General features: G+C 60.9%; 1 protein-coding gene across 6 annotated transcripts in view; it reads left to right on the forward strand.

The window, feature by feature from the left end:
• Nucleotides 1-24,001, forward strand: part of KIF21B (kinesin family member 21B) — a 47,805-nt gene that overhangs the window by 5,888 nt on the left and 17,916 nt on the right. For all 6 annotated transcript variants that reach the window (XM_044762776.2, XM_044762778.2, XM_044762777.2 and 3 more), the window contains exons 2-21: nt 6,484-6,706; nt 7,016-7,198; nt 9,224-9,373; nt 9,457-9,591; nt 9,982-10,149; nt 10,462-10,577; nt 11,044-11,239; nt 12,638-12,827; nt 13,584-13,647; nt 13,758-13,976; nt 14,365-14,452; nt 14,766-14,940; nt 15,754-15,945; nt 17,637-17,836; nt 21,021-21,128; nt 21,667-21,735; nt 22,410-22,642; nt 22,839-22,986; nt 23,230-23,421; nt 23,510-23,611. In XM_044762776.2, the coding sequence (XP_044618711.2) occupies nt 6,484-6,706; nt 7,016-7,198; nt 9,224-9,373; nt 9,457-9,591; nt 9,982-10,149; nt 10,462-10,577; nt 11,044-11,239; nt 12,638-12,827; nt 13,584-13,647; nt 13,758-13,976; nt 14,365-14,452; nt 14,766-14,940; nt 15,754-15,945; nt 17,637-17,836; nt 21,021-21,128; nt 21,667-21,735; nt 22,410-22,642; nt 22,839-22,986; nt 23,230-23,421; nt 23,510-23,611 (3,151 nt within the window). The remainder of the gene's footprint in view (nt 1-6,483; nt 6,707-7,015; nt 7,199-9,223; nt 9,374-9,456; nt 9,592-9,981; nt 10,150-10,461; nt 10,578-11,043; nt 11,240-12,637; nt 12,828-13,583; nt 13,648-13,757; nt 13,977-14,364; nt 14,453-14,765; nt 14,941-15,753; nt 15,946-17,636; nt 17,837-21,020; nt 21,129-21,666; nt 21,736-22,409; nt 22,643-22,838; nt 22,987-23,229; nt 23,422-23,509; nt 23,612-24,001) is intronic.

Here is a 24,001-nt window from a genome sequence, read left to right on the forward strand (position 1 = left end):
CCCTCTGGCTCTTGTCCCTGGGGGCTCTTCCCTGCAGCTAAAAGGGCCAGCACCCCAAATGGGGTCTCCCCACCCCATTTCAGCGAGGACTGGCCTGCGTGGGAAGATGCCCTCTCTGGGCTAAGTCAGCTAAAAGCCCCCGGGTGTCTGGGAGCCAGACTCTCCTGGGAGGGCCGGCCTTCTGCTTGCCGCCGCCTTGCCCAGGGCTGGCAGGCTGCCACGGGAGGAGGAGGAGAGGATGCTCATTGAAGCGGGGGCATGGATGTCCTCTTGCTGCCGCAGAGGAGAGCTGCCTTCCGCCCAGCAGCAAGGCAGCCTCCCGGATTCTGGGCCCTGCACTCCTCCACGCTCCGGGCCTCAGCTTTCTTAACTATAAGATGGGAAGGATGCTCTCCCAGCAGACCGCTCGTGGCACTGCTGGCGGCCGTTGGTGGGATGAGTCTGGAGATCCTCGGAGGGCTGGCTCGTTCTCCTCCAGTACCAGCCCTCTCTCGCCCTGCTGTGCGGTTGCTTGGCGGACACAGCAGGACGGGGCACAGGCGGGTTGGGTCTGAATTTCATCTCCACCGTTACGAATCGTGGGACCCTGGGCTTGTTAAATGTCCCCTTTCTGAGGCTCAGGAAAATGGGGGCAATACATCTCACAGGTTGTCCTAACACGTTACAGGTGTTCACATATATAATAGAGCCGGACACTCAGATTCTCAAAAAATATTAGGTATTGTCCTTATCACATGAGGCCTGAGTGTGGAGAACTTGGAGAAGAGACAAGAGGGACATCAGAGCCTGTAAGATTTCTGAGGAAGATGTTTCCCCAGATGCCCCGCTCTCCTTCCAGTGCTTGACAGTCTTTGCAGGCAGGATGTTCTTTTTGCTCTCTTAACCTAAATCCTTCCTGCTATAGCTGAGCTCCCGTTTGATCGGGCTCTGTCGCTGATGAGGAAGAGCTGGTGCCCGGCAGGTCCACTCATGGCTAAGTGAGTCATTGTGCCAGGCAGACCCAAAGGTCCTGGGGCCCCTGGCCACATGCACACACACACACGCACACACACTTCCACAATGGAGGCTGACAGCTTGGCTCTAGCCCACCCCTGCAGCCCCGTGGTTGGAGCCAGGCGCAGTGCCGACTGTGGGCTGGGTACCAGGAGGGGAGATGGTGGACTCTGTCTTGGCTTCATCCTTCAGGCTTGGGTACCAGTGAGACAGGGCCATGAGCTTCCTCACTCCTCCGTTCCCCCCACCCTGGGCCGTCCCACTAGCCTCTGGGGCTCCTTTTCAGGATTTCACAAAGGCATTCTGGGTCCCGTAGGGGAAAAGAGAAGAGCTGCTTTTAGCCCACCTGGGGCTTTTTCCAAAGGGACTAGTTATGGTGGTTATTTTGACCGTCTGAAGGTAGCCGTCTCGTCCAGGTGTCGGGTTCTTCTCAAAGCCGGTGAGGTCAGGCCTAGAGAGAGGGCGTCTCCCAGCCTGGAAGTCCCCAGTGCAAAATTACTTATAGGGGGCCAGCTGAGTGCATGCTGGTCCTCCCAGCTCTCCTTCTGGGTTGAATCTTCAGGGCTGGTGGCAGTAAAGGTAGCCTTCCTCGGAGACCTTGTGACGACTTAGCTATGCGACCTTGAGCCAAGCTATTAAATTTCTCTCTGAGCCCTCCTTTGTGAGTGAGGCGCAGGAACACCCACCTGAGCACTGAATGATCTGTGTCGTGACTGACACATGCCCAGCTTCCTGGGCTCAGAGGCTGCCTCCCTCCACGCGTGTGGGGTTGTTACTGATTGGGGAAGTTGAGGAAGGAGAGGGGTCGTGGGGTTCCAGGTTCCAGCAAAGACGGGAGCCAGGAATCACAGTTCTTGGTTAGTTTGCATATCACGGCCTGTTGCTCCCGGTGAGAAGTAAGACTCTTTGAATGGAAAGAACCCTTAGGTTCTGTACCCTTAGGAACTCAGGGTAAAGATTTGGGGGGCAGGTCTATTAGGAACCAAAGGAGGGGCCCTTGCCAGCTGATTGGGTGGGACTAACTGAGAACCTGAGGCATGGCCCTCCCCACCCCCCAGGAGCCTGAGCTCAGTGGGTGGAGCCCGTGGGGTGATTGGCTGTCTTTGTGTGATGTCACTGAGGATGGGGTAGGGGTGAGGCTGAGCCAGCCCCATCCTCCCCTCCTAAGCGAGGGGTAGGGTGTGGGGCTCTGGGCATGTTACCCTTTGCAGAGGCAATTTTTTCTCCTTGGCAGTGTCTCAGCATCCCCCGGGCCTGCCTCCTCCTCGTCTCCCCTGCCCTCCCCTTCCGCCCGCCCTGTCTTCCTGGCTCCCCAAAGAGCCAAGGAACCGCTGAGCTCAGCTCTTCCCGCACCCCCAGGCTCTCGGGTTCACGGCCTTTGTCTCGTCCCCTGCCATGTGCGCCCTTCTCTGCATTGGGACACGCATATTCAAAGAACTAACCACATCACACCGGTACCCGCTCAATTGGGAACAGAGGAAGCTGGGCCCGCGCTGTGCCAGATCCTGCTCTGAAAAGCTCTGAGCCCTTTCTCTGCACCCTCGCGCCCCGCTCCCACCGCCGCTCCGTCCTCCGGTTGCCAAGTGGAGGATAGACCGGCTCTGTTCCTCTGTTCTGGGAGATTCCGGGGGCCTCTCTGAGCGAGGCTGTCCTCCCCACCCCCCTCCCTCCTGCGGGACCTTGAGAAGGGGTGGAGGGAGTGGAGGAGCGGTGGGGCTCGGGCTGAGATGCCCACGGGTGAGATTCAGGAGGTCCCTGCACAGAAGTGACGCTGGATGTTTGCGCCACTAAGCATTATTGACAAAAACAGGCAGCTGGCCCGCGGGCCATACTTTGCAACTTGAGTTTTTCGAATATCGCACTAGATGGTTATTTATCTTGATTACTGAGTTTTTTCGTGCCCCCTTTAGACTTTGCAGTCGAGGTGAATGCCTCACACACCTCACCCTAGTCCTGGCTCTGGTCCACGGCTCCTAGGGTCTACTTGGAAGACGCCCCCTCCCATGACTCCCGGAGGAACGGGGGTGCGTGGCTCCATCCTTGTCACCCTATTGTAACGGGAGCTTCCTCCTTCACTTATGGGGGGGCGGTGGGGCCGAGGGTGGCACATGGAAGTGGCCTCATCTGGGGTGGGGCCAGGCAAGGAGGCTGCTGCTGGGGGGGGGGGGTGGTGGTGATGGAGTTCTTAGAAAGTTAAAATTGGGATGAGACCATCTAGATGACACTGGAGGAAGCAGTGGCTCCATGAGCCACAAGAGAGTTGGGGCAGAGGCTTGTCAAAGACCCCGGTCTTTATCTCCTCACCCTCTTATCTCCCGCCTGTGGACGTGGGTCTGAATTCTCCACTGGGGAGGGTGTGGCGAGGAATGAGCCCTAGGACCACTGAGACATGGTGTCCAGCGGGTGTCCGCCCCACTGGCCGTGAGCCCTGGGAGGCAGGGCCAGCTCGGTGCGCAGCCTGGCGCACACGTGAACACATGGCAGGACTCCTCTGGAGTGTCCCCCGCCCCCGGCTCCAAGGGTGATGCTGTGGGAGGAAGTGTATTTATCGATTTGGGGGTTGAGCGTTTCCTGGGTGGGAGGCAGCTGGAAGAGGAAGAGCCTGCCGGCCGTAGTCAGCCAGAGCGGGAGCTGGTGCCAACCTCCCTGTTTACCGTGTGTGCGGGTTAACCACTTCGAGCCTCGGCTTTCCTCTCCAGAAAAGGGACAGTGACACTCCAGCTCTTCATGGTGGGTGCCTGGCCCAGCGCTAGCGCATGGAAGGCACCCTGAAATCTTAATTCTCTTTGGCTTCCATCCCCATGACTCGTTCAAGCCCCATTCCTGGGACCGACGCTCACTCTCTCCTCCTCTGAGGTCTGTTGCTTTGGGAATCAGTGACTCATCCCGGGCCCCTGTCCTCCGTTTCCCGGCTGGTACCTTTTCCTCTGAGCAACCTCGCTCACCCATCTGCACCCTGCAAAGCACCGTGGTGTGTGGGGCTGGCTGGCTCTCTGCCCACAGAAGACCCCACAGCAGATTGTGCTGGGCCAGCGGAGGGTCCCAGGGTGAATGCCTGGTGGACCCCATGACTCCTGGACCCTAAAACTCTGGAGTCCCCTCCTCCACGTCCTCTCCCCAGACTGCTCTCTTGTTCCTGGCAGCCGGGTCCCCGTGGTCTGGGACTGGTTGTCGAAGGAGAGGAAGGAGAGCACTCTCTCGCTGGCGGGCTCTGACAGGCAGGGCGCCGCTCCCCCGCCCCGCACCCACTGTCTCCAGGGACCCTGATTTGATTTCCTCCAATCACTAGCATTGCCATCTGCCTGGGGTAATTAAATGGTATTTGAACTGGATCCAGAAATCCCGTGGCAAGCAGCCCACGTGGGAGGGAGGCAGGGCGTCTTCAGGAGCTGGTGCTGCCAGCCAAGCTGGAGGGTCCTCAGAGGCTGCCCACCTGGGAGCGCCTGGACACCCTGGGCAGCGGGGTTGGGTTCTGGATCCCGCAAGCCCAGGGCAGAGCCGCATCCAAGGCCCCAAGCTCTGGATTCCTGCCTGGTGCCTGGTGCACGGTGCCACGCCCTCCGCCCGGGCTGCTACCTGCCCTCTCCTGCGTGTATGAGCCATCCCGCCCCTTAGCGACGCAGTAGTGCAGGAGCTCTGAGGAGACAGCGCACACGCTGCCGGGGTTCAAGCCCGGCTCTGTCCCTTGTGTCTGGAACTGGCTGGGTGCCGTCTCACATCCTCATCCTGCAACCTGCAAACCACAGGTGTCATTGTCGGGATCAAGAGCTAGTCCACGCCAGTGCTTGGACACTGCCTGGCATACAGCAGGGCGAGTCTGTGTCAGCCGCCAAGGCTAGTGGCCAATGCAGGAGCGTTGCCGGCCCTGACGTCTTGCCGGGGGCTTGAGTTTCTGGTCTGCAGAGCCAGCGAGGATGAGCAGGAATCAGCTGCTCCCTTCCCCATCAGAAACCAGCTCCGGGGGGAGACTGAGGAGCTGACCCGGAACAGGTGGATGGGGTGGATGAGGGTGGGGACCTCGTCAGGCTTCTGCTGCTGTCAGCCTCCAAGAGGGGAGAGCCCCTGACCTGTGAGGCCCCCTTCCCACCTAAGGGAGACGCTTCTGAAGAAAACCCAGGCCACCATCTGTGGGCATGAACTGGGCCTGGTGTAGCTGACCCCTCACCCCCAGGGACTTACCCCCTCCCCGGCCCCTCTAACTCTCACCGCCAAGTGCAGGGAACAGGCCTGGGTGAGCTGCTCTCCTGGCCTGAGCTCTGAGTGGGCTTGGGGGCCGGGCAGCTGGGACGGGGACCGGACGGCGACGGGGAGGCCCTGACTCTGTGGCTGGGCGCCCCTCTCATCTTTTCTTCTCTTGGTAAATGTTGGCCGAGGGAGAGAGAGCCTGACAAGCAGCTCATTGTGAGTGCCCGGTGAGGGGCTGGCTGTGGGAGCCCGTGAGCGGGTCAGCGCCTCGCCCACCCCCTTTAGGCATTGGGGAGGGGGGTTTTCTGCCAATCCCGATGATGCAGATGCCCGCTGACTCACACTTGGTTGCCATGGGGACCTGGGCATGGCAATGCCACTTGGAAGAGGGAGGAGGGGTGGTTGATGGAGGCAGCCCTGTCCGTGACCACATGGAGGCAGCCGTGTCAGTGGCCACATGGAGACTGTCCTGTCCGTGGCTGGCTCCCCCTTCGCCCCTGATGCCACTTTTCTCCCTCTGTAAAAGGGAGCCCACCAGGATCTGGGATGTGGGCCCCTCCTGCAGCTGGCCTGTGTCCCTTCCGGGGGTCCTGGCCCTTCTCAGCAAACGTCTGACTTGACCTGGTCCAGCCCCCTCGGCTTCTGGGGAGGAACCAGAGCTTGTGGCTGAGAATGTTCCGGAGGCTCTGGCATCTGGGAGGGGTCCTGGGCTAGAGCGCCCTTGCAGCCCCACAGGCCTTGGTGGAGACGCTGGTCTCCTCCAGATCTTAGCCCTGGGGGGAGCAGCCAGGCCCATCCCTACCTTCACCACCCTGGCCCTGAGCTCTGTCTCCCCAGAAGGGACAAGCTGTCTCCTCTCCCTGCCCCACGGGAGGCTGGTTTCTGGGGCTCGCCGTTGAATCTGGAGCGTGTGCTGCGATGTCAGACAGACCCGGTTTGGCTCTCTCACATTCCATATGCAACTTTGAGCAAGTCATTGAAACTCTCTGAGCCTCCATTTCCTCCTGTGTAAAATCAGGCAAATAGTGCACACCGCACAGGTTTCCGGTGAAAAATACCTGAATTCATTTATGTAAAATTCTTGCTCAATAAATGTAGCAACTGCTGCCTTCGGGGTGTTGGTATCGCTATTACTGTCACTGTGTTATTACGACAGCTGCCCTTGTCCTCTGGGGGCCTCCTCAGCTCCTTCTCCTCCAGCTCGCGGGGGCTGGAGGGGCCAGGGGAGGCGGCGGCTTGGCCGGTGGAGTGAGGGAGGGGCCGTGGCAGCCAGGGCTGACCCAGGGCTCTCTCCGTCTCGGGCAGGATCCGGCCTCAGCTGTCAAAGGAGAAGATTGAGGGCTGTCACATCTGCACCTCGGTCACCCCGGGGGAGCCCCAGGTCCTCCTGGGGAAGGACAAGGCCTTCACCTATGACTTTGTCTTCGACCTGGACACCTGGCAGGAGCGGATCTACTCGACCTGTGTGGACAAGCTCATCGAGGGCTGCTTCGACGGCTACAATGCCACGGTGCTGGCCTACGGGCAGGTGAGAGGCTGCCACCCCCTGCGGCCCCTCCGACCCTGGGCTCCTCCCTCGGATGGGAGACAGCCCCAACTTCAGAGCATTTGAGATGCGGCTACAGGTCATCTGTTGGCTGAGGATGCTGCAGGGCTGCTGGTTGTCAGAGGGGGGGCCGTCAGTCAGAGACTTCCACAGGGTGTGGCTTTGGGACCAGGAGGGGGCGGGGGACCCAGCCTGGGAGGTAAATGGGAGGGAATTCGGCCGGGGTCCAGGTCTCGCTGGTGCCCCCAGAGGGTGCCGGATTACGCCCTCCTTCCATCTTTGCCGACGCAGACGGGGGCCGGGAAGACATACACCATGGGCACCGGCTTCGACATGGCCACGTCGGAGGAGGAGCAGGGCATCATTCCGAGGGCCATCGCCCACCTCTTTGGGGGCATTGCTGAGCGCAAGCGGCGGGCACAGGAGCAGGGCGTGACTGGGCCCGAGTTCAAAGTCAGCGCTCAGTTCCTGGAGGTACGGTGGCCTGGGAGGGTGGGCAGGAGGGGGACTTAGGGGACAGCAGGACCGTGGAAGCTGGGCTCTCCTCCAGGGCAGTGAATGAGCCTAGGGAGCCATGGAGCCCTCCATAGGTGATGAGTTCCCCGCTGCTGGAAGCATCCAAGCAAGAGCTGGAAGACCACTTGGTTTCCTGCCTCAGATGGGGCTTGATGAGTCAATGAGAACCTACAGGATCTCTTCAAACCCTGACTGATTCTCAGCTCTGACACTTATGAGCTGTGTGACCTTGGATGAGTCATTTCAGCATTCTGCAGATCGGCATGATAACGTCTATTTCCTTAGGGGGCTGGTGAGGACGACACAGAAGCACATGCCTGGCACAGAGTGGGAACTCCGGTTCTCGCCTGTCCTTCTGGCCTCCGCTGGGTCCCTCCCTGGCCTCAGGGTAGCCTGCCCTGTCCCCTTCTGGCTGAGGTCCTGCCTGACCCTCTGAGTCTTCTCTGACCCCAGGGCAGGAAGGTCTTCCAGAAGGGGCCTTTCTTTGCTTCTGGCCCTGCTTCTCTCTGGGAGCATGTCAGTGTGCCAAGGCTGGGGATGGTGGCAGCTAGGGGCTCTGGGCATGGTGGAGGGGACCTGTGGCCTTTAAAGGGGCCTCTCAGAAGGGTCTCCGGGAAGGTGGTGGGCCTGGCTACTTCTCCTGAGCCCCTGACTTGGCCGGGCTCCTCCCCTAGGACCCTTGAACCAGCCGGCTCCAGTTCTCAGCATCTGAATCCCCAACCCGCAGACCCCCGGGCCCTGGGGCGTGTGCTGGCCGTGGGGCCACCCCGGACTCTCACCCACATGCCTGTGCTCTGAGCGTACCAGCTGATCCTCTGAGGAGGGGATGTGGCCCCAGCCCCCTTCGGGCTTCCAGGCCCCGCCCTGCCCACCGCCCCACAGTTATTCCCTCCTGGGCACACAAGGTGGCTGACTTCCCCTTAAGGGACCCTGTATTTCAGACTTCAGAGTTTTTCTTTGTCCTTCTGGACTTTCGCTTCTGATAAAGTGACCGCCTCTGTGTGTGTGTCCCACTGCTGCGCATCTCTATAAGCTTTCTCATCTCCTTCTTTTCTTCCCTTCTCCATCCTGTTGCCATGGAGATCCCTGAAGCACAGGCCAGTTCCTAGAAAACGCATGCCAGGGTTAAAGGATGCCACATGTCTGTCCCAGCAGACAGACAGACACTGCGGCACCCATGTCTGCACCTGTCCTTTCTCTGTCCTCTTCTTCCTTCCTGTCCCATGAAGGCCATCAAAGCCTCAGATGTCCAGGACTGCAGCCTCCCACTCCCCCTCCAGGATTCCTGGGCCGGTGACCCACCTGCTCCGTCCCTGTTCCTGCCCCCAGCCACGCTCCCTGCCTGGGGAACCTTCCTGTCCTCTGGCAGGTGACACTTTCCCTGCCAGCGATTCCAAATGCAGGAATCTCCAAGGCTGAGACCATCTGAAATGGGGGGACCCTCCTGGCCAGGCCACCTCACCAGGCTCTCCCGGGGAGGCCGGGCCACCGTGGCACATCCTCCATGCCCACATGCCTCCTCCATGGGGCAGGTTGTTGTCGTCTCAACCCCCAGGGACTGCCAGGATCAGGGTGCTGCTCCCACGGTCTCCACAGAGCCCTTCTGGTCCCCAGCGCCTCTTTCCCAACCCAGTAACATAATTGGAGCTGCCCAAATCATGGTCATATCTTCCTCATCAACGTCTAGGACCGGAGCCCCTATCCCCTTGAGGTCCTTAGCCCCCCACCAGGACTGCCGAATGCTAGTTCCATGGGGAGCAGCAGCCTCGGGACAATTCTGCGCAGGCCCAGCTGCCCCCACCCCACCCAGCAGTAAGATCCCAGAATCCAGATCCCAGAGGGGGCAGGGTTGGCAAGTTGGCCTCCCGGAGCCTCAGTTTCCACATCTGCAGAACGGAGCTGGTTTACAAACATGAGAAAGCCACTTGGGGGCCCACACCGTGTGCTGTGTGCACCCAGCCGCTGTTTCCTTCCCCCACACAGCTCTACAACGAGGAGATCCTTGACCTGTTCGACAGTACCCGTGACCCCGACGCCCGCCACCGCCGGTCCAACATCAAGATCCACGAGGATGCCAACGGGGGCATCTACACCACGGGTGTCACCTCCCGCCTCATCAACTCCCAGGAGGAGGTATGCGTCCTAGGGACTCCGAGGCGGGCAGGGGCTGGCCCCACGCCTCCCCTGGTCCTCACCCCTGCCGCCTCCCTCCCCAGCTGATCCAGTGCCTGAAGCAGGGGGCCCTGTCACGCACCACGGCCAGCACCCAGATGAATGTGCAGAGCTCCCGCTCCCACGCCATCTTCACCATCCACCTGTGCCAGATGCGCGTGTGCACCCAGCCCGACCTGGTGAGGAGCGCGCGGGGCCCGGGAGCACCTCAGGCATCTCGGAGGGCAAGGCGAGGAAGGAGCCGTGGGGCTGCAGCTAGCAGACCTGAGTTTGTGACCCGCCTCTCCCGCTCGCTCATCTTTCTGTTCTCTTGAGCCTTGGTTACTCCTCTGTGCAGTGGGGTAACGATGCGTCTGTCGTTGGGAGGGTTAAATGAGAATGAGGCATGTGCGCATACTGCATGAGCTGTCAGACGCTCTGCGCGTGCGGGGGGCAAGGTGCCCGCAGCCTGTCCCCACCCTCCGCCCCATGTCCCCCCGATGGCGTTACTGTGGGACGGGGGCAGAGAACAGAGGAGCTACAAGGCAGGGTGAGGGGTGGCAAGTCAAGTTGCCCAACTTCCGCTGCAGGTGAATGAGGCGGTGGCCGGGCTCCCTGAGGGCACAGCTCCTGCGCCGGAGTATGAGACACTCACGGCCAAGTTTCACTTCGTGGACCTGGCCGGCTCCGAGCGGCTGAAGCGGACGGGGGCCACCGGCGAGCGGGCCAAGGAAGGCATCTCCATCAACTGCGGCCTGGTAGGCGCACGGCCGGCCCCAGCCCCAGCAGCCAGCACGGCTCAGACCCTTCCAAGGCCCACGACCCACGGCTGCCCCGTCCTCCTCGGGCCTCTTGCCCGCTGCCGGCCTGGACACTGTGTGTCACTACTGTTGGGCTGTTGGCCCTTCGTCCTCCCCGCTGCCCTTGGCTTCCCCAACTTACCATGTCTGCCTGTAAACCCTGCCGGGAGCCCGAGGGGGTCAGCGAGGCAGGCTCCGGCAGCTCGGGATTGCCTTGTCCCCCCACCCCTCCTGGAGTGCCTCTCCAGTGCTGGGCTCTGTCTCCCGCAGCTGGCCTTGGGCAACGTGATCAGTGCCTTGGGGGACCAGAGCAAGAAGGTGGTGCATGTGCCCTACAGGGACTCCAAGCTCACCCGGCTCCTCCAGGACTCACTGGGGGGCAACAGGTACCCAGCAGCCAGCATCGAGGGAGGGCGGGGGTGGGGGCTTCCTGGAGAATCCTGATGTGAGGGTTTGGAGGGGTGGACCAGGAGGCCCCCCTACCCCAGGCTGCAGGCTCGGGAGACAGGAAGCTGGAGGTGACCTTTGGCCCATATGGTCGGACTCAGTTTCCTTGTCTGCATAACAGGGAAACGTAGTTCTAAAGGAAGTGAGAGAGCCCAGTGGGATGATAGATGGGAAAAGCTAAGGGGATGCTTAGCTGTGGTTCTGGCGATGACACGTCCCAGCCTCCCGACCCTACAGCTGCCTTCACTATGGGAAGGAAACCCAGGCCAGAGGGTCGGGATCCACCCTGGTGAATCCCGGGTCCTTGGGGTGTCGGCCAGTGGGGAAGGGATGGGACCCGGAGCTGTGCTCTGAGGCGATGCTTCCGGGGCCGGCCATGCCTCGTTCACCCTGCCGCACCCCCAGCCAGACCATCATGATCGCCTGCGTGAGCCCCTCGGACCGCGACTTCATGGAGACGCTCAACACACTGAAATACGCCAATCGGGCCCGCAACATCAAGAACAAGGTGGTGGTAAACCAGGACAAGACCAGCCAGCAGATCAGCGCGCTGCGGGCCGAGATCGCACGCCTGCAGATGGAGCTGATGGAGTACAAGGCGGTGAGCACGGCCCCCGTTCCTCACCACTCCCCCCGCCTCCATCACCTCCAACCCGCTCTTCTCCCACTCGCTGGGCATCGCTGCGTGCCAGCCGTGATGCTCCGCATCGGGGGCTCTCGTGCAGGTGAATCGAGCGGTCGGAGCCCGCGGGGTTGTAGAGTGCTAAGAGAGAGAGGAGCACGTGGCTTTCGTCACATAGATCTGTTGCACAGACAGACACTCTACTGGGTGTTTTCATGTCTGCTGACATGCTGTGTTGGTCCAGATGAGACTGCTAGACTGTGGTAGAGACTAAGAATAGTTGATGGGGACCACATGGGTGGGCTGGTGTGCTGGGGGGAGGACAGAGGAGAGAGTTGGCCCTAGTCACTCAGGTGGCCAGGGAGGGCTTCCTGGAGGAGGAGCCTTTTCCATGGATCTCGAAGAATGAATGAGATAGCAGCAAAAGGAAGTGGCGCAGGAGTTCTAGGATGAGAACCAGCCGTGCACAAAGGAGCAGAGATGGGAAAAGCGGTGCTTTGGGGGACGTGTCCAATCCTCTGTGACTCAGGCAGAAGTCACCAGCTGGTGGCCCATGGCCTGAACCTGGCACACAAGTGGGTTTTGGTTTGATTTGCCCTGTCTTAAAAGAATGCAGCTCACTTTGTCAACCTTTCTGAAAATTAGGAAGTTGCAGTTTTTACTTTAAAAATTTGAAGATCTAGGGGCCAGCCCAGTGGTATAGTGGTTAAGTTCATCCACTCTGCTTCATGGGTTCGGATCCTGGGCGTGGACCTACACACTGCTTATCAAGCCATGCTGGGGCAGCATCCTACCTACAAGATAGAGGAGGATAAGTATGGAAGTTAACTCAGTGACAGTCTTCCTCAAGCAAAAAGAGAAAGATTTGGAACAGATGTTCGTTCAGGGCCAATCTTCCTCACCAAAAAAAAAAAAAAAAAAAGATCTATCAACATATGGCACTAGGTTGGCTAGAGTGGCACAGGGGCTGACCCTTTTAGACTGAGACTGGGACTATTCACTCCAGTCTCCACCACTCCCTGTCATCTCACACCCACTGACTTACTCATTTGTACCAATGGCCTGAGCCCCGTAGGGTTTTGACGCTTGGGTTAGCATTTATGGAGATGCAAAGGTGAGCCATTGAAAGATAGGTGGAGGTGAGATTGTGGGAGGCCTGGAATGGCTCTTACAAACTCTGGACCTCTTTGTTGTCACTGGGAGCCATATAAGGTTTCTGAGCACTGGGAGAGGGGAGCTGTGTTTTGGGGCAGGGGAGACCGCCATGCTGCCACCCTGAGGGAGAGGCTAGGGCAGCGGTGGGGGTGGGCATCGTCCCCCGCTCCCCTCCCCAGGAGCTCCGGCTCCTGACCGCTCCCTGCCCGCCCCTCCTCCCAGGGCAAGCGAGTAATTGGGGAGGACGGTGCCGAGGGCTACAGTGACCTGTTCCGGGAGAATGCCATGCTGCAGAAGGAGAACGGGGCACTGCGCCTGCGGGTGAAGGCCATGCAGGAGGCCATCGATGCCATCAACAACCGCGTCACCCAGCTCATGAGCCAGGAGGCCAACCTGCTCCTGGCCAAGGCCGGTGAGTTGGGGTGCGGCAGGCCGGCTCGGAGCACCTCGGGGCTGGGACCCGTCTCCCCACACCCTCCCCAGCACACGGGGCGGGCTGGGCCAGCGGTCAATGCACAGAGCAATTCATTTATGCATTTTTCAAATTAATTATAAAACTTTTTTTTTATGACCCAAGTAGCACAAGAATCCATCCTCGTCGATTAACAGGCGTGTAGAGAGGGAAGGGTTGAAATCCTCTGTCACTGACTGTCTAGCCCACGTCCTCTCTTTCTTAGAAATAGCTGGGGGCACATTTTCCCCCTCCTTTCTCAGTACCTTGCTCCAAATAGGAATGTAGATTCCTACACACGCATATATATATATGTGTGCGAGTCTGTGCTTTTTTCTTTTTCTGTATATGAAGTCATATGAATCGTCCTATGACATCTCTTAGCATTCTGCTTTAGAGATCTTTCCATAATAAAACATATAAACCTCCTTAATTCTTTTAAATGGCATGGTATTCCGTATGTCATGGTGATGGATAATTTATTATAACAACCCTCTGTTGAAGGATCTTTTAGGTTGTTTCCAATTTCTCCCTATTTCCCGGTGCTGGTCCGTGCACACATACAGGTCTGTCTCTGACGTAGATTGCTTTTTGGAAAAGGCCCATGCGTGCGACCCCGTTGGAGGCACAGATGCGAGACCACCGGTCTCAGAGCAGGAGGTCCTTACTGTTACTTACCTTACTGTTGTGGCCGCTTCCTTCCCGCCCTCCCTGCAGGCGATGGCAATGAGGCCATTGGTACCCTGATCCAGAACTACATCCGGGAGATTGAGGAGCTACGGTGAGTGAGCCCCGGCATATTTGGGGATCCTGGGGCCTTGGCCAGGCCCGGGCCAGGCGGGGTGAGGAGCTGCCCCTCACCCGGCCTCACCCCCTCACTCCTCCACGCAGGACGAAGCTCCTGGAGAGCGAGGCCATGAACGAGTCCCTGCGTCGCAGCCTCTCTCGGGCCTCGGCTCGGAGCCCCTACTCCCTGGGTGGGTCTCCCGCTGCCCCGGCCTTTGGGGGCAGCCCGGCCAGCTCCATGGAAGATGCCTCCGAGGTGATCCGCAGGGCCAAGCAGGACCTGGAGCGGCTCAAGAAGAAGGAGGTCAGGCAGCGGAGGAAGAGGTGAGCGGAGTGCCAGGCGCCTCCCCCGAGAGCCCCCCCACATCCCAGGCTCTCACGGGGTGGCCCCCTGGAGGACTGCTGCCACCTGTGTTCGGGAGGGGCCGCCCCAGCATCACTTAGAAACTCACTGAGCAAATTTGCTCAGCCCCCTGGGCAGAAGCCACCCAGCTTTTTCCTGGTGCTGTGCTTGTCCCCAGGAGAGGGGGGGCAGGGCTCCCCAGGGTTAATCCTGGGTTGGGAGCCAGAGCAGAGACCTGATTCCCTGCAGAGCAGGAGCCCGCCCCATCCTTGCGCCCTCTGGACAAGACATCCCCTGCCCCCCCAGCTCTGCCTACAAGCTCAAGGCAGCTCTATCCCCTAACCTGGCCCACCCTTCACTCCTGGACAGCCCAGAGAAGGAGGCCTTCAAAAAGAGGGCGAAACTCCAGCAGGAGAACAGCGAGGAGACCGATGAGAACGAGGCTGAGGCCGAGGAGGTGGGGGACCGCCCCGCCCCTCCCCATGCTCTCCCACGTCCCTGCTGGGTGGGGGCCCCTCGACATCCCTCTGCAGGGTGGGTGGGGGCTTCCATCTGCCTCCAGGCCATCCTGGGCCTCCTGATGTCTCTGGCGGGTTGCCATGGTGATCTCTATCCCAGGTGGTTGATGGGGGCTCTGCCCAGGCTGTTGGGGAGGTGGGGTACTCTGCCGGGGGGAGGTGGGCACAAGGGGCCCCAGTAGCAACTCACCCCATTCTCCACCCTCCGGGCACACCCGAGGCCTCTGTTTCTGGGCTCCCTGCTGGGGCCAGGCCCAGCCTGAGCGCAGAAGGGCCGCCCTCCCACCCCTAATGGTGCTCGGTGCCCAGGAGGAGGAGGAGCGAGACGAGAGCGGCTGTGAGGAGGAGGAGGGGCGTGAGGACGAAGATGAGGACTCGGGCAGCGAGGAGAGCCTGGTGGACTCGGACTCAGACCCTGAGGAGAAGGGTGGGTGCGCCGGGCCGGGGGGCGAGGGAGGTTAGACGCCAGGTGGCTGGTTCCCCCGGGGGCAGGGCTGCCAGTCAGCGCTGGGCCCGGAGAAACTGCTCAGGGCTGACTTTCTGGATGTGAGACCCTGAGCCCGATGCCCCAGGAGTGGGGTCAGGCCCTGCTTGAGTTCTCAAACAGAGAGGCTGTCCGGGGCCTGGAACTCCCAGATGTGAAACCAATAACAACAAAAACGGCAGTAATGATAACGATGGCAGCAAACCCATCTGAGCGCTCCTTGCTTGTGGGCCTGTGCTGAGCTTGGCCCCGTCCGTGCCGGGTTCTGTCAGTCCTCGCTGCAGCCCTGTGCGCAGGTGTCAGGAGCCCGCCCTATGCCATCACTGCAGAAACAGCCCAGAGAGGGCTAGTGACCCCACCTCCAGCACGGTGGATCATGCTGGGCCTTCAGCAGAGGTCCCCTCAAATGGGACATCTGCTCCATCAGCTCCGCCCTGCGCCCTCTCTGACCCAGAGCCCTGTAAGGTCTCTCTATCCTCCCTTCCTCCTCCACTGAGGCTGGGTCCCATGTCCTCTGTGACAGGTGGACATTAGCCTCTGGGGCCCAGCAGGGGCAAGGGACGTGCCTCGACCCCCACCAGCTCCTGGGCCCAGCCTTGTGCTTCTGGGGCTGCGCTTTGAAGATGTCACCGCATCTCACAGCACTTACATTTCCTCTCACCTCTGGGCTCTGGTCACAGCTGACCCAGGGGAGCCCCCCTCGCCCCAGGCGCTGGCTCAAGCCTGTCTCTGCCCCCCCCCCACCCCCCACCCCAGAGGTGAACTTCCAGGCCGACCTGGCCGACCTGACGTGCGAGATCGAGATCAAGCAGAAGCTGATCGACGAGCTGGAGAACAGCCAGCGGCGGCTGCAGACACTGAAGCACCAGTACGAGGAGAAGCTGATTCTGCTGCAGAACAAGATCCGGGACACGCAGCTGGAGCGCGACCGCGTGCTGCAGAACCTCAGTGAGCCGCCCCCCGTCTCCCCCTGCCCGGCCCCTTGCCACCCCGGGGCCCCTCCCCTGCAGCTGGACTGCTGGCCCTTACCTGGTCTTCTGGGCAGAGCTTCTGTGACCCCTGGACTGTGGCCCTTTGACCCACAATCAGAGTTCTCATATCTCACCCTCGTTCCTATGCTATGTTTTACATTAGTTATTTTTTTTTACCAACATCTTCGATATTAGAATCCTTTATATCCCCCAGGGACGTGAACATGACCCCCCCCCCAGCCTCTTTCCGATGTTCAGCTCCTTGAGTATTTTCCCTTGAACCTACTGACACCCCTATGTCTCACCTTCCGTCCTCCTTCCACTGCTCTCAGCCCATTCATTCATTCCTTCATTCATTCACTTACTCAGCAGATGTTTATTGACGACATCTTAGACAGAAGACGTTATTCAAGGTGCTAGAGATACTGGACTGAGCCGATCCCGGCCGTCATGGGGGGATACATTCTGGTGGGGAGACAGACACAAATCAGATAAATAAGCAGAATCTGTAGCAGGAGAGGGTGATAAGTGTTGCAGGAAAAATACAGCCTGGGAGGAGGCAGGGTGTGTGCTGGGGGTGGGTTGGAGTTTTAACAAGATGGTCATGGAAGGCTTCACGGAGAAGGTGGCACCTGAGCAGACTTGAAGGAGGTGACATAGTGTTCGAGCAGTGTGAGCGCAGGGAAGAGCAGTCCAGGCAGAGGGAACAGAAGATGCCCAGCCCTGAGGCTGGCGTGTGCCTGGCCTGTGGGTGGAGGTGAGAGGGAGCCAGACAGCTGGAGCGCCGTGAGATGGGGGACTCAGTCACGTCGGTCATTTCAAGGACACTGCTTATTGGCAGAGGGAAGTGGGGAAGGGCGCAGTCTTGAGAGAGGGACGTGATGTAAATTTTAAAAGCGTTTTCAGAAGGCTCCACTGGCTGCTGTGTGGGGGATGGAAGCGGACGCTTGAGACCCAGTAGGAAGCTGTTAGGAAGATTCAGGTGAAAGGTGGCTGGGACGGGAGGTGGCACAAGGGGGTCTGATTCTGGATGTGTCTTGGAGGTAGAGACGAAAGACCCGGTTGGCTGATCGGGTGGGTTGTCAGGGAGTGGAGAACCGAGGCTGCCTCCCGGGGCGAGCTTCCAGGAGGATGGCGATGCTATTCCCTGCGACCTGGAGGACTGTGGCGGGAGGGAGATGGGCAGTGGAGTTTGCAGCTATCCAGTGAGGAGTCTGTTAGGCATCCACGTGGAGGTGTCTGTTGGCCGTTGAGGTGGGAAGGGCTAGGGTGGAGAGCAGTTCATTCCTTCTGCCCACCCCACAGCCTCCGTCTCCTCCCGCGAAGCTTCCCCTCCCCCAGCCCCAGCCCTTGGCTCCAGTCATGGGTCAGAACTCAGCCAGCGTGAGTGGCCCTCAGGACCCTCATGGGAAGCCGGCGACCAGGGGCTCAGAGAGCCCAAGATGAAACTCAAGGTCCCAGAGAATGTGGGGGCGGGGAGGGGTCTTGGGCATCCCCCAGTCTGATCCCCTTGTTGTTGAGAGGAAGAGACAGGTGCCCAGAGGGGCGTGACTTGCCCAAGGCCACGCGGCGAGACCAGAACCCCAGCCCCTGCCTGCCCCGTCCAAGCCCACAGCGGACGGGGACCCCCGGGGCCGTGGCCCTGACGGCCGCCTCCTGTGCCCTCAGGCACCATGGAGTGCTACACGGAGGAGAAGGCCAACAAGATCAAGGCGGACTACGAGAAGAGGCTGCGGGAGATGAACCGGGATCTGCAGAAGCTGCAGGCCGCGCAGAAGGAGCACGCACGGCTGCTCAAGAACCAGTCGCGCTATGAGAGGGAGCTGAAGAAGCTGCAGGCCGAGGTGGCCGAGATGAAGAAGGCCAAGGTACTGAGGGGGGTGCCGGGGGCTGCCTTCTGAGAATCCGCTCGCCGTGTTAGGAATAATCGTTGCTGTCAGCGTGGACCATCTTCTAGACACACAGCATTGCCCAGCTCAACCTGTCCTGGTCCTGGATGCTGTCCGCTTAGCCGGGTGCATCGTCCAGGGTGATACCACTTTCCCAAGTTGCGGGGGCAGGCAAGGGTCTGCAGGGGACCCCGCTCGGCACTGTCCCCGTGCTGGGAATCTCCACCACCGTTGTCTCCAGGCTGCACGGAGTCTAGGTGAGGCCTCCCATGTGGGAAGCCTTTGCCTAAAGAAGAATAATAATAATTGCCACTGTCTGAAGGTTTACTGTGGCCGGGCCCCAGGTCAGTCACTTACCAGGCATGATCACGTCCCATCCCTGAGCAGAAGCTCATGAGACATGTCCTGTTGTTATCCTCATTTTGCGCCTGGGCCAGTGGGGCTCAGAGAAGTTAATCTCAGCACCTAGATGTGGTGCTGGAGTTCGAGCTTGGTTCTCAGCCTCCCGCTCGGATGTGTGGTCCATGTAGCGGGTGCCTTCTTTTCCTCTTTTGCCCTCCTCAGGGTACGCTCGTCTCTGGGGTGTGGGCCCAGCTCTTCTGCCCCGTGTCTGGGTGTGTTCTTCCCCCACACACATCCCTGCTTCCTTTATGTCCTTCCTCCCTCAGGCCTTCCTGTGATGCTCTCCTGCCCTGGCCCTCAGCCCCTGGTGAACCCCGGCTCTCCAGCCCTGGGCCGGGCCTTGGGGCTGGACGCCCTAGCAAAGCCGGGCGCTCCTGGCAGCCCCAGCGAGCTGTGGAGGGCTGGCCTCGGAAATGGGCTCCAGAGCAGAGCGCCTGGTCCTCGGGGCTGGCAGGACAGGGTGTGGGTCTGGGAGCCATCAGTCCCTGCGTCCTCACATGGACTCGGCTGGCTGACCGGAGTGCAGCGGAGGGAGGCAATGCCGTGATGGTGGTGCAGACTCTGAGAGGAGAGGAGGGGACTGTCAGCCCTCAGGCAGGCCCGGCCCTACTCCTGGGCTGCCTGTGTCTCCAGCCGAGCCTGGGCCACAGGTCTGGGGGCTCCACCAGCTGGACCAGGGTGCTGTAATCAGAACGGCCTGGGAGCCCCATTTTCTCCAACTCCAGCACTTCCGTCCTGTGGGGTGTTGAGACAGAGGGCTCCAAGAGGAATTTGGAGGGGCTTGAATGCGGGGGCCCTCTGGTGGGGTGGGCCGAAGGGCCGGGGGTCTTGGTTCCCCAGGTGGAGCAGCACACCCATGGGGCTGTGGTCCTGCGGCAGCTCCAGGAGCAGTTGTGGGGGTCTTGTCTGCGTCCTCACTGTCTCCTTGAGGTTTCCGCTCACGCCTCTGCAGGCAGCCCAGCCTGTCCTGGCCAGCTCTCCTCTCAGCGGGGTGGCCTGACTGTGAGCCTTGCGAGGCAGGGGATCCGCCCACGGCTCTGGAAAAGTAATGTAACGCCCGGGATCTGTTTGAAGGCCGGAGGACCCGTGCCTGCCCCTGGGTTTGAAGCTCAGGGTTGCAGGCCCCTCAGCCAGGTGCCAGCTCTGCACACCCTCTAACGGCATTCTGGTGAGCCCAGGCCAGAGGTCAGAAAAAACACCCCAGGCCATCCCAGGGGGGCCTGGCAGGGGAGGGACAGAGAGGGTACAGGTGCCGTGAGAGCCGATGCCCAAGGACCGTCCCGCGCAGGTCAGCTGCTGGGCCCCAGTGATTACAGACTGGAACCGGAGTGGCCCCCCCGTCACCAGGGTCTCCCCCGGAGAGGGGACACTGCCTTCTGTGTCACATCTGCAGAGCAGCGCCGGTTGCGGGTACCATGTCGCTTTCAGCGCTGTCGCGTGCACTCCCATCCTGAGGCCTTCACCCCTGTGGTGGCCTCCGTGGCGCTCGGCCACACCTGCAGAGGTGGACAGATCGGCCTTTGTCCGGGGGAGCCCAGTGAGCCTCGCCCCCTGGCCCCAGAGGATAGCTGACCTCGGGTTTGCATGCAGCCCTGGCATGCCTGGTCTCAGGTGGTCCCCTTCAGCTAGGGCTTGGGCTGGCCTGTCCCGGTTCTTTGGGACAGGCTGATTCTGGACCCCAGAGACCCGGCCGCTGCAGCGAGCTCTCCTCCTCTCTGTGCACTCACCCCAGCAGGGCCTGCCTCCCCGCTGCCGTCTCTTCTTCCGGCTATCCCAGAGCAGGGCAGGCTGGGGACGTTCCTGGTGCTGCCTAAGGCCTCAGTGTAGAGGAAGGATCCACCCACACCCGATTCTCAGGCCCTGGTCCCTCGGAACGTGTCTGAAACCCCGTGTGCATAGTTTCTCATGCTTCAGGCACCAGGACTTGGGGGCAGGGGGGAGGCAGATGCCTCAAGGCCCCAAGGGCCTGGCTGTCCATCATGCTGGGTCATCTCTGGCCACACTCACGGTGCTCTGTGCCTTTGGCCAGGCCCCCAAGCACTCCGGGTTCCAGGCTCTCCTTGGTGGCCAGCTCTGCTCTGAATGGCCATGGTGCCGGCCCTGGGACTGTTGTGAGGGCTGGATTTTAGAGGCAGAATGACCGGGGCCGGAAGTCTGGGCATTCCTCACTGGTTTTGTGACTTTAAGTTATTTTGTCTCTCTGAGGCTCGTTTCCTTGTTTACATAATGGGAGAGATAACGCCTCTCCTCTGAGTCACGAGGACAGGGCCTGGCATACAGTGTGGTCTCCAAAAATGACGCTGGTCTTGGTGATTGTCACTGTGGGCCTGGCCCTGGGGTCGGCCCCTGACGTCCCCTCAGCCCTGTGGGCAGCTCGGCTGTCAGCAGGAGAGCGGAAAGTACCCCATCCAGATGTGAGGACTTGCCTCCGGCACCCCAGGCTACTCCTGGAATGGGACGGTGGCTCTGGGTGAGGGCCACCAGGGGCTATGGTATTGGGAGTAGTGGGGGCCGGCTGGACCATGCAGAGAGGTCGGCCTGGCATGGCTGGGCAGGCTGGAAGGTTGCCAGGTGGTATGACAGCTTCAACTCCTTCGGTGGGGTGGGGATGGACCCCTCGTTCTAGACCCGCAAGCCCCGAGCCAGTGCTGCCTGGCAGGCGGTCACCCTGCCCAGCGTCCCGAGAGGCAGCTGCTCCGTGGAGGGTGTGGGCCGCCTCGTGTCCAGCCCTGCCTCACGCCACCGCCTCTGCCCGTCCCAGGTGGCCCTGATGAAGCAGATGCGAGAGGAACAGCAGCGGCGGCGGCTGGTGGAGACCAAGAGGAACCGTGAGATCGCCCAGCTCAAGAAGGAGCAGCGGCGACAGGAGGTGAGGGGCGGCTTCGAGGATCCGCCAGCCCCCCAGCTCCCCAGACTCGCCGGCTTCCCAGCCGCCCCTCCTGCCTCGCGGCCTTGGGTCCCACCATCCTGAGTGGGAGAACAGAGTGCAGCGTCACAGAGGGCGGGCACACAGGCTGCGGGTCCAGCCTCTGTATTGTCCAGGGGAGGGACTCAAGCCCCAGAGATGGGCAGGAACTCTCCCAAGGTCATCCGCAAGCCAGAGCCAGGAATGTGCAGCCTCCAGCCCTGCAGGGCAGCCACAGCAGGGCCGAGCCAGCTAGTCCAGCATCCCTAGCCCACGGTGGGGAGAAGAGGCCAGGGGACTTGCCCTTGCGGACACAGGGGCCTCATGGTGACCTCCGGGAGAGGGAGCTAAACTCTAGATCCCATTTCATCAACAAGTTTTGGCTGCACGAGAATCACCCTGACACCAGGCTTCGCCTGCAGGGCTGGGCACACTTTCCTGGTCCTGGCCCAGGCCGACCGGGCGTGATGCCTGAGGGTGGACCCCAGCCCGCTTCTCACAGTTTCAGATCCGAGCTCTGGAGTCGCAGAAGCGGCAGCAGGAGATGGTCCTGAGGAGGAAAACCCAGGAGGTGAGCGAGGCCCCTTCCCCTGCATGTGCATTGCTCCCTTCTCCGGAGTTCTGCCACGGCCCGAGGGACAGGGAGGGGATAGGTCTGCCTGTGGCCTGGCTCTCCCTTCTTCCACTCAGCAAATGTGATCTTGCAGACCTCATGTGAGGCCTGTTGGTAGGGCCGTTCTCAATAAGCAAGCTGCAGGCTCCGGTCCCACATGCCTGAGATGTTAATTTTAGAAAAAAGTACAAGTCTCAGGGGCTGGCCCAGTGGTGTCATGGCTCAGTTCACGCACTCCTCTTTGGTGGCCCGGGGTTCACAGGTTCAGATCCTGGGCATAGACTTACACACTACTCACCAAGCCATGCACTGGTGGCATCCTGCATATAAAACAGAGGAAGATGGGTACAGATGTTAGCTCAAGACCAGTCTTCCTCAGCAAAAAGAGGAAGATTGGGAACAGATGTTAGCTCAGGGCCAATCTTCCTCACCAAAAAAAAAAAAAAAAAAAAAAAGTGGAGGTCTCTTGTGTTCATTTCATATCAAGCAGACCCCTTGGCCCTTTCTCTATCCCAATTCCAGACCAGAACAGAGCAGCCCCTGTCTTCTTCCTGCCTGCACCCCCCAATCTGGGCCTTCTCATGGGCTTTGGGGTACCGTGCTCACTGGGTCGCTCTTTTCTCGGCCCCCAGGTTTCTGCACTGAGGCGCCTGGCCAAGCCCATGTCCGAGCGGGTGGCGGGGCGTGCAGGACTGAAGCCACCCATGCTGGACTCGGGGGCGGAGGTGTCGGCCAGCACCACCTCGTCTGAGGCCGAATCGGGGGCCCGCTCTGTTTCCAGCATCGTGCGCCAGTGGAACCGCAAGATCAACCACTTCTTGGGGGACCATCCTGCGGCCACTGTCAATGGCACCCGCCCTGCCAGGTGGGGTGGACGGGCGGCACCCCGGTCTGTGCGGGCAGGGTGGGTAGAAATGTGGAGGCAGGACCAGCGAGAGGCAAGCTCTGGGGAGGTAGCTCAGTGATGGGTCCCCCACGGCTCTCGGCTCCCAGTGGGGTCTCGGTGGGGCTGCAGAGGTCGAGGGCGGTCCCACCCAATCCCCTTTGCCTCCATCTCCCAGAAAGAAGTTCCAGAAGAAGGGGGCCAGCCAGAGCTTCAGTAAGGCCGCGAGGCTCAAGTGGCAGTCCCTCGAGCGGCGGATCATTGACATCGTCATGCAGAGGATGACCATCGTCAACCTGGAGGCCGACATGGAGCGGCTCATCAAGGTGCCGCGGCCCCGCCCCGCCTCCCCTCCCTCCCACCTCCACTCCTGTGCCCGTCCCCGTGCGCCGTCACTGCTGACTTCTCTCGCTCCTGGGGCCTCTCCTCATGCCCTCTCCTCCTGCTCCTTGTGCCTGCTCTGAAATCCAGAGGTGCTGGGGGTGGGGGGCGGGCCCTGGGGCCTGGCCTGGTGGGGAGCTGTGGGCAGGGCTGGGCAGCAACCTGAGGCCTCTCCCCACCCCCCCCAGAAAAGGGAGGAGCTGTTCCTCCTGCAGGAGGCTCTCCGGAGGAAGCGCGAGCGGCTTCAGGCCGAGAGCCCGGAGGAGAAGGGGCTACAGGAGCTGGCAGAGGAGATCGAGGTGCTGGCGGCCAATATCGACTACATCAATGACAGCATCACTGACTGCCAGGCCACCATCGTGCAGCTGGAAGAGACCAAGGTGCCCAGCCGGGCGGAGGCGGCAGGGACGTGGGGCTGGGTGGCAGTGGCAGCCCTGGGTGACGAGGCCTCTCTGCCTCCTGTCCTAGGAGGAGCTGGACTCCACAGACACGTCGGTGGTCATCAGCTCCTGCTCCCTGGCTGAAGCCCGCCTCCTGCTGGACAACTTTCTCAAGGCGTCCATCGACAAGGTGGGCCGGTGCTCACCTACCGGGCGGGCCCACGCGCTCAGGCACCTCTGTGATCTGCTCTCGTGGTGACGCCCACAGGCCTGGCCCCTCCTGACCTGCATCACTGACAGGCCAGGGCAGCTGCCTCCCCTCCCAGCCTCTGATTCCAGGCTGTAAAGGAAGGTGGGGTGTAAAGGAGGGTGGGGACAGTATCAGGCTCGTGGCTTCTTGCACGGTTTTAACGAGATGACGCACGCGAGAGGCTTGGCGTGGTCCTGGCACGCAGCGGGCCTCCGTTAGAGGTGACTGTGTACTGGTCCAGGCCCGTCCACCGCAGGGCTGGGCTGGAGCCCACTGGAGGCGGAGGGAGAAGTGTGTGTGTGTGTGTGTGTGTGTGTGTGTGTTAGGATG

Source organism: Equus asinus, chromosome 30 (genome assembly GCF_041296235.1).
Source record: "Equus asinus isolate D_3611 breed Donkey chromosome 30, EquAss-T2T_v2, whole genome shotgun sequence".
Classification (NCBI taxonomy): domain Eukaryota; kingdom Metazoa; phylum Chordata; class Mammalia; order Perissodactyla; family Equidae; genus Equus; species Equus asinus.